Here is a 16795-nt window from a genome sequence, read left to right as displayed (position 1 = left end):
TATGCAGTATGCTAAATTGATAAGTGCCAAGCATGTTTATTAGTTTTTACTGGTTTTTTAACATGCTAGTTCTGAAAGTATATATATTTTTTCCATTGGGATTTTAGCTCTACAACAACGATAAAGTGTTAAAGGGATGGTACTACAATATCATACGATATCATATTTTAAAGTTTAGTTGATGTGTATAATGTATAGCTCGCCTAACTTGTGTTGAAGCAGAAAAATCTATCAAAGCTCACACGGGTCGCATTGCACTTCTTGCTCTTTATTCTTCTGTCAACAGTGTCACAGTATATTACAGAAAAAATAACTTAATCCGAGCATCAGAGAAAAATAAAAATAAACATCAGTTCTGCACACATGCAGTTCTCGTGTTACATGCGTCTACAGACTGTTCACAAACACACACACACACACACACACACACACACACAAAATGGTGATTCTCTCTTAAAGGAGCCACACTCTATTTTCACTCGTCGCAGACACTTATCAGATTTTATTTTAGAGAGCAGGCATGAAGTTCATCCTTTTCATTTTCTGTCTGATTAAGGCTCAAACAGAAACTGCTAACAGCTACTCTATTTGACACTATATACACAGCAACATTAAAGCGTGTGCTTTTGGAGGTGGGACACTTTATTGGTGATGTCGAGCTGATCCGCGAATCACAGCACATTATGTTAGTTGACCAATCAGAAGCCCCTTTCACACAGTGATACTGGTAAATATCCGGAAAATTTCCGGAACGACTTTACCGGTAAATTCAAAAAAGCGCTGTTCACACAGACGAGGACGTTACAGAATTTTTCCGGAAAAGACCATTCACACATCCATTCCAAAATACCGGTAAATTCTGACATCATTAAGCAGAAATGACCTCTAAACGGCAGGGCTTGTATTTGTAAACATTTGAATACATTACAAACCCTGTGGATGGATCAGTGTTGTGAACAACTTTGATGAAAGCATAAAGAAAAACTTTCGCATGTCGAGATGTTCATAATATGTGTGTGTGCTGGCGCTCACCAGCTGCTTTATGTGCCAACGCGTCGGAGCTTGAAGGTAAACAAACAACGGCTTATCATAGGCATTTGATCAATAATTATTTACACAGTTGGCATTAAGAAGGAACATAGAAATGTTATCTGGCTAACATCTAGCAGCTAAATGTGTCTGGGAAAACATTCACAGGCTTTTATTCTCACAAACCACGTGAACTTGAGTGTTCTGATTGGCTAAAGTAGACGTCTTACGTCAGCGCGTTCTAGACGTGAACGCGCTCTTTCCGGCAATCTTCCTTCTGCGTTCACCCAGCACAGCATTCCGGCAAATTACCGGTAATGTTACAACTTCTCTTTCGGAAAAATAGCCAGAACAAATTTACCGGTATTTTCCAAAAGGGCCTGTTCACACATACAGAACTTTCCGGAAAATAAAACCTTTCTAGACCTTTTCCGGTCTGTATGTGTGAAAGGGGCTAGAGTCTCTTGAGGGCGGGCCTTTCGGAAGAACTAGTAAATAGGAGTAGCTGTATATTGACCTTATTCTCCGGAAGTGCGCTCATTTTAGCGATTGTTTTAGAACTTTCGATTCAGCTGCCAATGGGAGAAATGACTAGGAATAATAAACGGCAGAAAACGGTTTAACTACTTACTCTACAAACTCTAAATTTGCATGACAATAGACAAAATAGAATAATAGAATAAGACAATATCAGTTTGCAACACCAAGCAGCAAAACGGGTTGTTTTTAACATCTAAAAATGAACGGAAGTAAATGAGACTGGAACTCTCGAGCCAAAATGATTCAAATGGCTGCGCCCACTCATACACGGAGAATAAGGTGAATACAGTACCTGTAATCAAAGTATGATTTCTGAAAAAATAACATGATTTTCTACAAGTGAAGCAAAAGCACACATTGCTTTGCATCTTATAAACACAACCAAGCCCTTAAAATTACGTTCTGGACCACCCCTTTAACAGACATTGATTCAAACAAAAGCGTTAAGTGGAGAAAATATAGCATAATAGATTATAATATTGGTTTTACCTAAAACACCAATAAATGCTAATTCTATCAAGTAAAATAGAATAGAGTACAAAACAAATATCACAAAATAAGAATATTGTGCGTGTATAGGGAGGTAAACTCAATTATAGAGTTTCCAGAAGCTGACTGTTGCACTCTATTGCTTTACAACAGTGCATGGTCCCACAAAATGTATTTAGAGATAAGGAGGACGCTGAGTGTTGACAGTAAAATACCAAGAATAAGGCAAGGCTCTCAAGAAGAGTTATTTTGTACCGAAAAGGTCATACTTGGAAAGAAAATGTGACAGCAGGGTAATATATCCTCACTGCAAAGGGCAAACAAGAAGTGTACCTAGCTTCACACGGTGGAAAAATGAAAACTTGCAGAAAATATTTGATAAAGTAAATTTGTCAGCATTAACAGAAAAGTTGAGAAACTCTGTGCCTTTTGACCAAACGGAAGCGGTTTATGTAAGTCTGAAAGTTAGTTTCAAAGGGAGAATTTACACCCATTGCCATGTTCTTGGTAGATGGTGATACATAATTCACATGAGTCTAATTGTTGCTCTGTGTGCAATAACAACTGTGACATATTCACTATATAATTGTAATAACTCTGCAAAATACTTTAATTAGAATCCAATTAGAGGCTTTATGGTGACAATAGCACACAGTACTTGACCATATAGGCAGTTTGCTCTGTTACACCAAGCTAAATAATCATTATAACTCCTACCGAGAAAGGAGCGATTTTTTTTTAACTGAGCACTCATATTATCAAGCTTCAAATATTGATTTGCTTGATGAACAGTCAGACTGACATTTATTCTATTAATCCATTAATTTTTAACTAGAATATCACTGAACTGAGAGTAGCCTAAAACAGAAGTTTAAAGCACAAAGTGACAGAAGTCTTTCCCATAATCCAGTGTTTTTCCCCTTCTTTTTCTATTTCTTTCTTTCTTTCTGGCTCTAATTAGAGTTTTCCTGTCATGTAACTTTGATTGGATATGTTATGCGATGCCACTTTAATTGTGGCACTAGCTCATGCATTATATGACGGAATGTGTAATAAATTCCCATGATGCCACCTCTGATCACAGTCTTCCCCACATAATAATTACAGATGTGACAGGTGTGAAGCCATGGTTGCAAAGTTTAAAGCGCTGTGATCTACTGAAAATGCACTGTGAACTACTATGTGAAGTTTGCAGGGTGTCAGACATTGAATTCATTCGCACATCAATGCTTGAGGATAGCTAAGACTAAATTAAATGTGATACTATATTTTTCAGTCAACGGTTTATGGGACATTCTACCAAAAACGTACATTATCTGTCCCTGAGATAAAAACAAATACAGTAAATAAAAAGCATGTCATCCAAAAAATTTCTAAAAAGAACTGACGGTTGAATTCTGTGAGTTGTTCTGTTTAGGAATATGTCATTCATTTGGTTCTCATATTTTTTTCTTTATTACAAACACAAACACAAATGTACAAACCCTGTCATTGGCCTTGTCCTCAGCCCAATTGAATTTACAGTTTTAATAGATTTTTTTATGCTAAAAACTGTTATTTAAAAAATAAATTAGAAATAGCAAGTTTAAGCTGTGATACATATCAATTGATTAAAATGAAATGAAATTATAAATAAATCCTACAAATAAATACTACAAATATATAATCATAATACATTTACAATTGCCTCAATGTTTCTGTCAGTCCTGTCACATTTGTATTAAATTTAACATAAAATGTGTATAATACACGTTTAAGACCATGGATATATACACTAGATATTGCATATGGACCCAGAGCAAGCGTCAATAGCGCCGCCACATTTGTACAGTGCTCCCAGGGCAAAAGTCATTCAACCGCACTAGTCAAGACTAAAGCCAATGTGAAGATGCGGGACTTTAGCACTGTGTACGGGTATAGTAACGAATAAACAAAGAAAACAACGTTTTTGTATGTTATGAACTTTTGTGCTAAACAAGTAACGTTACTGATGATAATACAGTCACTTACTGCAGTGTCCATAAGGCAAAGCAGCACCAACTCGCACTAAATACTAGGCTTATGCTAGTTTTGTTGAATAAAATAAGCAAACAATGAAAAAGAAATATGACAACAAGATGCTGCAGTGCTAGAAACTTGTATTATTGTCGGCTAAGTGAACGAGTCGTTCATAATGGGAATTCACACACAAACGAATCGCTCCCTTCATTAGAATGAGAAGTGAAAGCAGGAGAGGGGGTGTGTTTCAGGACATGGATTAGATCAAATTTCCATGCACACAAACACACACTCTTTGTTGGCAATGCCATGCGGTCACTTATTCATCGATGTAGAAAACTGATGTAAAACTATCATTTTGATAATTAAATTAAAAAGAAAATATTTGCATACTGACCACCGGGAAATCTCCAGATCATAGATATATGTATGTGTATCTCTGGTTCTGGATGGCCAATCCTCCACTGCACTTTGGTCCTGCATTCATTTCAAAGGAGCGCAACCCTGTCCTAAAATGGTGACTCTATTGACACATTCCTTCCAATAGAAAACAACAGGGTAGGCGACATCTAATGTAGATATATATGGTTTAAGACTATGACTCTGAAGTGACATCATTTGACAGCGAAAAAGCTGACAGTGATCAAGGATGCATTCAATCATTGAATTGTACGATTTTATGCTTGATTTGTATGATTTTTTTTTAGGTCGACAAGCTTAAGTCAGGCCCTGTCACTTTTTTTTAAGTGAAAATGTAAATGGTGACTCTATTGACACATTCCTTCCAATAGAAAATGATATGATGAAAATGATATAATTTTGTTTTACAACCAAAACATTAAATTAATAAAAAGATTAATGACTGTAAAATGAGCAGTTTTTTAAAGAGGGTATTGAAACACTTAATATACAGAAATTAACATAAAAATAAAATATATATTTGTATTTTAACAGATTGTATTAGTTTTTATGGTTTAATAAACAATTATCACTGTATATTAATAGATAATGTATATTTCTACAGTAATTTCATTTATTTAGATGTAAAAGTCTACTCGGTTTTCTTACCGTTTACATTTATATCATATATACATGTACCATAGACGTGCAGTCAGGGGAGGCAGATGAGGCAATCACCTCGCCTTGCCATTATCACCTCACCTGCCATCATTATATGTATATACTAATGATAAAATAAATATTTATCCACTGATCTGTGCTATAAATGCAATTTCTCTATATTCAAATGATTTCAATAATTTTTATAATCAAATTTGCTGTATTTTGCGTATTTCCTGTTCAATTACAGAGTAGGAAGTGTCTGATCTGCCTCTCATCACATTGCGCAATCCCTTGCAAACTGATTTGACCACGTGCCTTTTGCTTACTCAGTATATGCTACCAATGTAATGCTTTATTAAAATGTTTTTCTACATTGCAGACATTTTTATTATATGTCCTTACTTTCCATGTAATATGTAATTTATTTCACGTATGTCTATCAATTATATAGTGTTAGAGTCTGACATAAAGCCGCACTGATAAGGCAGGCAGTAGCTCTGCCGCAATGAAGGGGCGCACGTGAGTTCTCACGGTTAATCCTGTTCTGTGGTTGCTCTTTTTCTACGTAGTAAGGCAAGTAAAGTTCGTTATTTTATGTTTTGCTCTGACTGACTGCAAACATCGTGCATGTAATATATCCAGGGCTTGATGTTAACTTTTTTGATCACCAGCTACTGTGGCTAGTAGATTTCCAAATTCTGTTGTTTGGAAAATATATTTTATATGCATAGATTTGACTTTGACATGCTAAAATTTGATTTAGACTTTGTGTTATGTCCACAATCCCACATGCCTCCTCATTCACTTAACTTTTCATGTATGAACTTGCTTGATGTGCATGAGCAAATGGGTTATAGTTTCATAGTGTCGCATTAGTTTTTATTTTACATGACTTTTCAGGGCTCAACACTAATGATTTACCACATTAATCTCTGAACACATTAAAAAAATAATAATAATTAAAAAATAATAATTTCTTAGCCACAAATTTTAAATATTGTCAAAACAAGCAAAATATAGCTGTATACATGCTCCTTTTATTCAACAAAACCTTTCTTCAAAAAAACTAAATTAAAAAAATATTTTTTTAAAAATTACAGGCATCACAATTGACAGGTATCTCGATCAGATCACCAGTTAACTACACATTAAATGTGGGGTTATTCTCCTATTAAAGCAATGTTATTGTAAATATGATAGTTAAACAAGATTAACAAAAATAACTGTAAGCAAAAGAAAGCAGGTGAAAAACATACCGTGTGTGATAATGAAAGGATGACTATGGACACATGGTAACCATAATCTATTCAAAGAATGGTATGCTGCTGCTTACAAAAAGACATTTAAAAAAACATCTGAAGCTCCTGAAAGCAGCAGGACTGTGGGTGCACGAGCATTACTTTTTGTCCACTCTAATGAGAACCGAACGCAGCAGGTGCGTTTTCGGGCATGGTTGCTTCGCGCCAGGAAACGGGAGCGCGCACGCTTTTTAAACAGTCACGCGCATCACATCACCTGTATGCTCGAGTGATCCTCTCATTCAGTACTCACCTGCTTTTTTGCTGACGCGAACGCTATTTTTGTATGTCGTGCTGCTTCTTCTAATTCACATTTGCACGCATATTGGGCCATCCTTATTGTCGAACTCTGTTTTTAAGAAAACTGCAAGTTAAAAATTATTTTCAACCAGCCAAAGTGGCTAGTGGGAGTGTCTGTCTAACCCACCACAGCTGAAATCTACCCTCATTTGGCGGGTGTAAATGTCAAGCCCTAAATATACATCAGCTCAAAAATTTCTCAAAGTTGGACTTTCAATCAAAACGTGAAGAAATAATGGACAATGGCGAAAGGACTTACTTCAGGACTGGACAGAAGATAACTTGATGATTTCAAAGTAATTCAAGTCATTTAAAGACTTCATTTACAAGTAAAGGTAAGACCTGAGTGCAAATTCTGTGTCTGTTTGTTTCATACCGGTCAACCCGCCCGTTTTTCCCGGTATAGCAGTCGATTCTGTTCTCTTCTGGAATTTCAGTTCCCCCTCCACGAGGCATGCCCGCTAACAGCTTTTGCATTACAGACACACCCAAACACAACTGGATGTACGGAAAGCAAAGTGGTTCTAAAAGTACATATTTCTCCGAACTTGAAAATTAAAAGGACTAACATAACTAGGCGTACGCGCAATATTAAACTAGAATGCATAAACTCAGACATTAGAAAAAAAGTTAAGAATACAAACAAGAACCACAGAAAATACATAACGGGAGTGTGAGATTTCATTTTATTACGCTACTTTGACATTGCAAGACATGAATGCATTATCAACACTTTTGTCCCTTTTCGCTTTCCTTGCATCCAGTTATGTTTGGGTGTGCTGTTAGCGGGCACGCTTCGTAGAGGGGGAACTGGAATTCCAGAAGGGAACATAATCGACTGCTACAGGGGAACTCGAATTCCAGAAGGGAACCTAATCGACTGCTACAGGGGAACTCGAATTCCAGAAGGGAACCTAATCGATTGCTACACCGGGATTCTCCCGTATTTTACAGTTCTATAGCGCTATCATCCCGTAAAGGTAATTCCGAATAGGTGCGTTCGACATGAAGCACGGCTGCAGCCGGTGATAAACGATATTAGCTGAACGCAGGCGGGGGCGGAGTTGAAAACGGAGCCGTCAAGCCGTACAGCTGAACACTTCGGGGCTCAAAGTTGCGGCAGCCATGATGACCGATCAGATGGCGTCATCATCATTTATTTATTATTATTTTTTATTTATAACAACAAAATATTTACAAATAAAACAGAATACAGTCTCTACAACTTATAGTTCGTTTTTAAACAATGAGGGAATTATGAATTAAATGTATTACAAACGCATGAGAGAAATAAGGGGAAACGAGAGGGTAATATTAACAAAAACGAATAGGCCTATTAATTACAAAGCAATAAGCACAAATTCTAGGAATTTGAACATCACTCTAGGCTAATACTTGTTTGAATATGCTAAAAAGGGGTTTACATTTATTTACATTTATAGATTTAAAACTTTCCTATCAATATTAATGTAAAACCTAAAACAATGATTAAGATTATTTTGGATAATGAAAGCATTTTCAAAACAGCACTTTAATCCAAAAAGATTGAACAAAAGGACGTTCCTAAAATAAGTGAGCTACACTTTAAGTAGACGTTTCCCAGAAATACCAGGTATAAACAACTAGACAGGAAATACAATATATATATTTTAGAATCCTAAAAATCATTTTATAATTATTTAATAAAACAGTTCTTTAACTTAATTTGTTAAGAAACTTTTAGGGTGGCAGGATCAATGATGATAATTATTTTATTTCAAGACTTATTTGAGTTAATATTTGGGTTATTTACTAAAATATATCTTTTAAATTGTTTAAGGAGCTGAATGCAGTAAATAGACTGTATAAAAAAAGGTCGAAAATAAACCTGTGCAAACAAGCTAGCCTTTATAACCAGATTATTTAACAAAACATGATTACTGCAGTAAAATATTTGTATAGTCTTTTAATAAGCATGATGTGTACAAGATGGTTTAAAAAGTTACTTGTTTGTTTTGAAATTTGTGAGACAGAAGTTTTGAGATTTGGTATCCCTTATTTTCACATCCCAGTGTTGACAGGGTATTGTGTGTGCGTGTGTGTGTGTGCGCGTGTGCGTGTGTGTGTGTGTGTGTGTGAGCGTGTGTGTGAGCGTGTGTGTGAGCGTGTGTGTGAGCGTGTGTGTGAGCGTGTGTGTGAGCGTGTGTGTGTGCGTGTGTGAGAGAGAGAGAGAGAGAGAGAGAGAGAGTGAGAACATCCGCCGTGGTGCTGTGTCGCTTGGTCACATTTTATATAGGCTGTCTGTAGCATCGACCTTGTTGTTTTTGGGAGACATATTGAATCGCTTTACATTTTACGTTCTTCCTTGGCCGAATTATTTATCTGCAATGTGTATAGAAAGAATGCTTTTATATAAAACGCAATCGGTAGTTGTCAAATATATTGGGTGCATATATTTGTAAATCTGACCCTGAAAGAGTCAGTACCTCATCAGCCACAAACCTCACCGCACGTCACTGATATGTACATATGGCTGCATGTTTTATTTAATAAAAAGTAATTTAACAAGGCATGCTGGCAGTGTTGTAAAATAATTTAAAAACTCAAATTACTGCAATTGAGTAGTCCCCCCCCCCTCAAGTATTGTACTTTACTAAGACGTTTTACAATATGTATTTTATTTGAGTATATCTTTATTCTTTATCAGTATTTTTAATGCTCTATTTTTCTTCAAACTTCAGTCACTACTTTGTTTTTGTCTTTAGTGATTTGTTAAGAATAATCAGCCCTGTGATTTTTTTTTTTTTTTTTTTTTTTTTTTTTTTTTTTTTTCTCATTCAATCAAATTGCACATATAGAAATCACACCAGACAGACTGACGTCGAGACATGGACACCTTATAAATACAGCAAACATGTACAGTGTGGAAGCAGTAAAAGTGTCTAAGATGCAAAATCAATACGCACAATGACCAAGAGACTGTTTAAACAGCATATAACTGATGAGAAGATGAAGGATGCCTATTGTATGATGACTGAAATCGTGAAATGGCCTTAAACAACAATGCAATACAGAATGTTACGTTTTCAAATACATGCAAAAACTGCATGTATTCTATCAGTTCTGCAGAGATGGGAAGTAATGAAGTACACATACTTTGTTACTGTACTTAAGTAGATTTTTCTGGTATCAGTACTTCACTATTTCTGTTTTTGGCAATTTTACTCATTACATTTTTACACAATTATCTTTACTTTCTACTTTCTTACATTATTTAAACCAGACTTTAATTTTCATGTGTTTGGTCATTGCGCAAATTGAATTTGATTCTGTCAATAATTATTTTTTTCAGTGCACGCCTCCAGGCAAGTGCACTTTTTTTTAACCATGTTGATAATGCACTATACATAGTTTTTTTTTTTTTATATATATGGCTAACGTGGAAGAGACAGAGGGAGTCGGCGACGTAAACATGACTGAGCATGAGAAATCTGTATTTTACTTTGGAACATTCATTCACAGATTTACATGATGCCAATGCCTGCAGCATCTTACCAGAGAAGCGTGAAGTGACATAATATAACTCTGTAAATAAATAGGATATAATTTCACACCTCAGTCACTAAAATTTGAATAAAACGTATATGCTCCCTTCAAACTCCCTTGGATTTTACAGTGGAGTCCACTTTGCAGGACACATATTGTCAAATTAGAACAATTTTTTTTAAAAGAGAAACGTGCAAAATGTGCAGCACAATGGAACTTGTAGGCCAGGATTAGTGCTGCACGATATTGGAAAAATCTAACATTGTGATATTTTGTTATTCTGTGGTATATATTGCGATAAGAATACAATTTCACCAGATGACTTGAATATCTCTAATTGGAAAGAATTAATAATTGCAGACTGATTGAGATGATTCTGTTGAAAAGTGCATCTAATAAACCATCGATAAGCATAGATAAATACAATTTTAAAAAGATACAATTGAAATAAAGTGTTTTATTGTTTTCAGAGTCCTACGGTAACTTGCATCGGTACAATTTCTTATGCCTTAACTGTTTTAAACTCAATATACAGTCAAAAAAACATGAAAAATACAAATAAAAGCGAACTATTTTTTTGCCATATCGTCCAGCCCTAGGACCACCCCTTTAAAATCAAGATCACAATTTTCTCACGATTCTATAGATGTCAAATAATGTTTAATATGAGTGAGCTATTATTATTGTTATTTCTCAAACATATGATAAAACATTAAAGTATTGTAAAGTGTTCACTAAAGTAGACATCATTGGCATAAACACAGTGCGTCAGCTCATGTGTTTTTCCAGCCAGGAAATTCGTCATTACATTAAGACAGAAATGACAAGTGGGGGTGAATTATACATTGTAAATACAGTATATGACTCTTAACACCATTTGGAGATGTCCATGTTGCTGAGCAACGTATACAAAACAACGTGAAGACTTGTGCAACCGCCTTCACGCTTCTCTCCTGAACTTGAAAATATAAGTGTAGGGTCGAATTGAGATCGCTGTATTTTTCGATTAATCATGCAGCTCTAATAGTCCCTTCCAAATCTTGCGTACTTTTATTATTTTGATTTTATTACTTTTTATTTAAGAAGCTGCATGGTGGCGGAGTGGGTAGAACGATTGCCTCACAACAAGAGTGTATGGATGGTTCCCATTGAAGGATTGCAGCTGGAAGGGCATCCGCTGCGTAAAACATATGCTGGATAAGTTGGCGGTTCATTCCGCTGTGGCAACCCCAGATTAATAAAGGGACTTAGCCAAAAAGAAAATAAATAAATTACTTATTCAACAGTGTACTTTCCAGAAATTATATAGAGTATGTGAAATTGTATTTTAAAATGTTATGAGACCATTCACAGTTACTTAAAAAAATCAAAGCTCAGCATGTGAATATTCAAACCCACCCAACCTTGTTATTAGAATCTTCATGCTTACTAATGATTGAGAAAATGATAAAATAGAAATGACAATAAAACATCACCAATTACTCTTTAAATAGCTTGCTCATTTGATGCCAACATGAGCATCATGCACGCAATTCATAAGTAGCCTGTAAGCCATATTCTTCCAGTGACCTGAGTTAAAGGAGGTTAAAGCCAACAATCTTTATTAAGAGTGACAGGCCAACATGTCTGTGTACAATTAAAGCTTCATTTGCTCTTGCTACTGCTGTTCTCTGGTTTATATAAATCTGAGGTTACAGGCAAGACTAATCTCGAGTGGAAAAGAGAGAGAGAGAGAGCTGTTTTCTTCAGTGAGTTGCACAACAGAATCAGAAGTGGCGAGTGGTTGAGAACACACCTGTGACAAGCTCTCGTCCTCCAGTGTACATCCGCACAGACAGCACTCACTTAGGCCACACTGATTGCACTGGCATTGACTCCAGACTATTAAATTTAGTCCTGATCCCATTTAAGCTGAAGGTGCTCAGGTCCAACCTTCTTTGTAGTGAACCTTGATATTGAATTTTCAGCCTGGGATACAATATGGAGACTTTTTAACCTTTTGCCTTTGCTGTGAATACTAATTAAGTGGTTTCACATTATAAGATTCACATTTTTATCTCTGACAGTGTAATAATTTTGGATGTCTCACAAAGAGAAATGATGACAGTTTGGGTCAAGTCTCCAGTGGCATGATTGTCAGTTTGTTTGGATTGGCTAAACTTATGAAGTGAAACACTTTTAAATGGTGTGATCTCTAGTAGAGTTTGCAATTGATATTATATGTCTATATATTACTAATTTATTGGCAGTTAATTATTTTTTATTTGCATACTGTCAGTCACACTTGCAATGTTTTAATGCATTTCACCAGTGCTTTAAACAAATTCCATTTAGAGAGCAGCGCACATTCTCTCTTAAAAATACAGGATTCCACACAATTCATGTTGTCCCAACACAAATTAATACTTAATAGTTTTTACAAATTTAAGTGGATTTAAAATTAAAACGATTAAGTTGGCCCAAAAACCTTGTTCGTTCAACTCATAATAAATAAGTAGTTTGAACAAACAGTCATTTTTAAACAAAAGTAAATTGAGTGTTCTTTGTTTTTCTTGTAAACCCATGACAATCAAACATATGCAATTCTGTGTCTTTAAATTGGCTACTCATGGAGTGATGCTCAATGTCTTCAACATAAAGAAACTAAAGTCTGCATCCAATTAGCATGTACATCATATTATCATGTTATATAACCCCTTAACCACTATTCACTATTTATACATCATTCCCTTATTGCAGTGAATCCCAAAGTGGGTTGTGGTACAATGTGGGAAGGTCGCTTGGGGAATCTTAAAAAACGAAATAAGTTTAAGAGATTAAACTATTAGAATTAAAATATTTTATCCATAACAAAAATAGTGATAGTTAAAATATTAGAATAATAGTATTTAATAGTTACATAAAAGAAAAAACATCAACATCATCAGCCTTTCAATTTTCTTTTTCCTTTGGATTGCGACCCCTGGTGTGTTTGTTATATTAATAATATTAATTGTAATATGAATAGTGTCAGTTGCAGCAAATTGATTTTACGGCACCATGATAAAAGTTGATACATTTACGGCACTTGCGTACATTAAAAAAAAAAAAATGTTTTTTTTTTAAAGATTCAAAAATCATACACTACTGAACTTAGAGGATAAATCCAAAATTAAACCAAGAATAGACGTGTGGTGTGCCCACCAGTCTCATTAGATGAGGTTAATATTAATATAGATGTAAAATAAAGTTTAATATGAGTGAGCTATTATTATTGTTATTTCTCAAACATATGGTAAAACACTAATCAATCAGTCACTGAGTCAGTCAGTCAACCAATAGATTTCTATGGCTTATTAAAAGACTATATTACAGAATCATAGTACCTCTGTGTGTGCGTGCGTGCAATTAATTATTTCTCACCTGTACCTACAGTAAATCCACAATGCGCGCACGCACATCCGCGCATTGTGGATTTAGGTACAGGTGAGAAATAATTAATCCATATAATTTATCCATACCTTTTACTTCACAAATGTAATGTGCTTTTAATATTTACTTTTAAATTTAAACGTATTGTTTTCTGCAGAAACCAAAATAAGATAAACATGGATGATTAGGGTTGCACAATATCGGAAACATCTGACATTGCAATATTTTATTAATATAAATACAATTTCACCAGGTGACTTGAATATCTCTACACTGTAAAAAATGCTGGGTACCACACAATCCTTTTGTGTTGGGACAACATAATTGAATTAACTTTTATTATTTACAAATTTAAGTGGATTGAACATATAATAATCAAGTTAAAACAACACAATTCTTGAGATTTTGTTGGGGTAACCCAATTTAAATAAGTAGTTTGAACAAGCAACAAAATATATTGTTTTGAGTGTATTTGAAAAAAAAAAAGTAGAATTTTATATTGATTGGGATGATTCTGTATTGGAGTGCATCTGAATAAAATCTACAATCTTATAATTAGGGTTGGGTCTAATAACAAAGAACAGATGTTACACATTGATCAAATGTAGTTTTCAGTCACGCTCGTGTAAGTCATATTCAACTCGTTTAGTTTTGCCTTTATTCATTTTTGATTTCTGTCTTCGACACATGGTTTATTTACAACACATTTTTAAACATAATAGTTACACTACTTTCTAATATGTACTTTTTTATCTTCCCCATGGTAACAGTCAGTGCATAAAATTTTACTTATTTTGCAAGACTGTTGTATTCAGACAAAGTCCCTTTAAGTATTTTTAAAAGTATCAATTTAGCACCAGTATCGAATTAACCCAAAATGATACCCAACCCTACTAATAACTGCAATAAAGAAAAAGATATTCAGAGTTTAACATTATGCAGGTACAGCAATTGAATAATAAAGATAATTCAATAAAATTTATTGTTATTTAAATTGCAAATGGTACAATTTCTTATGCCTGAAAGCTTTTAAAACCATAATACAGTCACTGGCCGAAAAAACAAATTCTAATACAAACTCAAATTTGCAAATTCTGCGATGTGACTATTGCTAATGATCACATTGTGATATTGATGCTGAAACGATATATTGTGCAGCCCTATCTATAATTAATAACATCTCTGTACATTTTTTTTTTTAGACCTGAACATTAAAAAAAGGTATGCAAATATTATGTCACAATGCGCACATTTCAGCAAACTACAATTCATTAAGAATTTTCTGTCGTATGTTGTTATATCCTACCACTTCTCACATTTTCCATTGCAACTGGTTGCTCAATCCGTGAACCATGTTATGCAGGACATAGAATATTTAGCTACAAGCAACACAAAGCTGGTCATGAACAAAGAAAGGAAGATAAAAGAAGACAAAGAATAACTAGAAGCAGCGAGTTCTAGCCCAAGCCTTTGAACTCCCCCACAGTTTTATTCTCAATCTATTCTCGATACCTTTGACCCCAAGAATCAATATCATCTTACCTTTCCTACATACTGCGGATCAGATCCCATGTATTCCTCCAGAACAAAGAATTGGTTCCACACCCATCCTCTCTTGACTCTGTGAACTCCCATCACGCCATGCTTTCTATGTGCCATCAGGTTCCTGTGCTGCTCCTTCCCCATCCTGCTCTGGGACGAAGAGTGCAAGGAAGAAACGAAGCTTTTTTCCAAGAGGCACCAGAGGAACAGCAGCAGGCAGTTCCCCATTAGCATTGGAACAATCTTTAGGTGCGAAGTCCTTTGACGGACACGACTGACTTTTATGGTGACCGCAAAGGAGCGGCGAATCCGAAATAAAGAACTCCACAAAGCCTCAGCGGCTTGAAGCAACTAGCATCCATGGAATTCCTGGGGCGCCGGAGTTTTCAATGAACCACCTGCAGGAGAAAAGAAGGAACGGCACTTTAAATCAATGAGATCATAAGGATTTGTTGGGGTGTCTGGGTGTTGTGTTGGCATGCAATGAAAGCAGAAGAAGGCCACACTGTCTATTATGTTTTCATTTTTGCAGTGTAAATCTGTCTCTTCAGCTGTAATGTAATCTCACTTGAAGGGCTTTACAAAAACAGGGAGTCTGAGCAAATTGGCTCACTCGTGTTCATTTAGCACATTTAGCACTGGGAGGTTTGAGAAACGAGCGTGCAAAAAAAAAAGAGGGAGTTTGGCAAGAGTTAAACAACTGTTGGCTAGGCTCCAGGAGAGTGTTGGATGTGCAATTCTGTGCTCATTTTCAGTGCATTAGTCTTTGAAAATGCAGTGTCCCGCTTGAGCAGGAGGGTTGTTTTTGACCTGGCAACACAGATGGTATGTCACAGGAAGCAAAAGCCGGTCCAGATGCTTAGGGCCACAAATCAGACAACTTTGCACTTAATCACTCTCTAAATGGAAAGAATCTGAATAATTATGTATAAGAGGACTATCCATCATTGTTCTACCAGGTGTTAAGAAAATGAACAGGATAGTTTACACCACCAAAAAAAAAAATCCTGTTAATAGACGCAACATCATACCATCCACTATAAATGGGATTTTTCTTCTTCGTCAATAGAACAAATTTTCAGATAAAGCCAGAATTTATTAATTTTTGTCAATTAATAAAATGCAATTCAATCGCTGAGACTTTGAGGGTCTAAACAAACAAACAAACAAACAAAAAATACAGTCAAAACAAAATAAATACTAGTGGCTCCTAACAATACATTTGATGTCTTCTGAAGTGATACAGTCAGTCTGTGCAAGAAACTCATTCATTCATTCATTTTCTTTTCAGCTTAGTCACCGTAATAATCAGAGGTCACCACAGTGTAATGAACCACCAACTTATCCAGCATACATTTTACGCAGCGGATGCCCTCCCAGCTGGAACCTTTCACTGGGAAACACCCATACATTCTCATTCTCACACATACACTATGTACAATTTAGCTTACCCAATTCACCTGTACCGCATGTCTTTGGACTTGTGGGGGAAACCGGAGCAGCCACTGACTTGGATGTTATGAATCCCCAAGAACCATACTTTTAGCTTAGAAATCTAGATTATGGATGACCTGTTACGGCTTATATTAACAGTATTATTT

The 16795-nt window shown here is 35.4% G+C and overlaps 1 protein-coding gene across 1 annotated transcript in view; it reads right to left on the bottom strand.

Annotated features, from left to right (window-relative positions):
- Positions 1-15559, bottom strand: part of LOC130234843 (cadherin-12-like) — a 34562-nt gene extending 19003 nt beyond the window's left edge. The window contains exon 1 of the mRNA XM_056465164.1: positions 15195-15559. Coding sequence (XP_056321139.1) covers positions 15195-15428 — 234 coding nt within the window. The 5' untranslated portion in view covers positions 15429-15559. The remainder of the gene's footprint in view (positions 1-15194) is intronic.
- Between the last annotated feature and the right edge of the window lie 1236 nt (positions 15560-16795).

This window comes from Danio aesculapii, chromosome 2 (genome assembly GCF_903798145.1).
Source record: "Danio aesculapii chromosome 2, fDanAes4.1, whole genome shotgun sequence".
In the NCBI taxonomy this organism is placed as follows: domain Eukaryota; kingdom Metazoa; phylum Chordata; class Actinopteri; order Cypriniformes; family Danionidae; genus Danio; species Danio aesculapii.
Note: the sequence above shows the minus strand (reverse complement) of the source record. Positions and strands in the feature narration are given on the sequence as shown.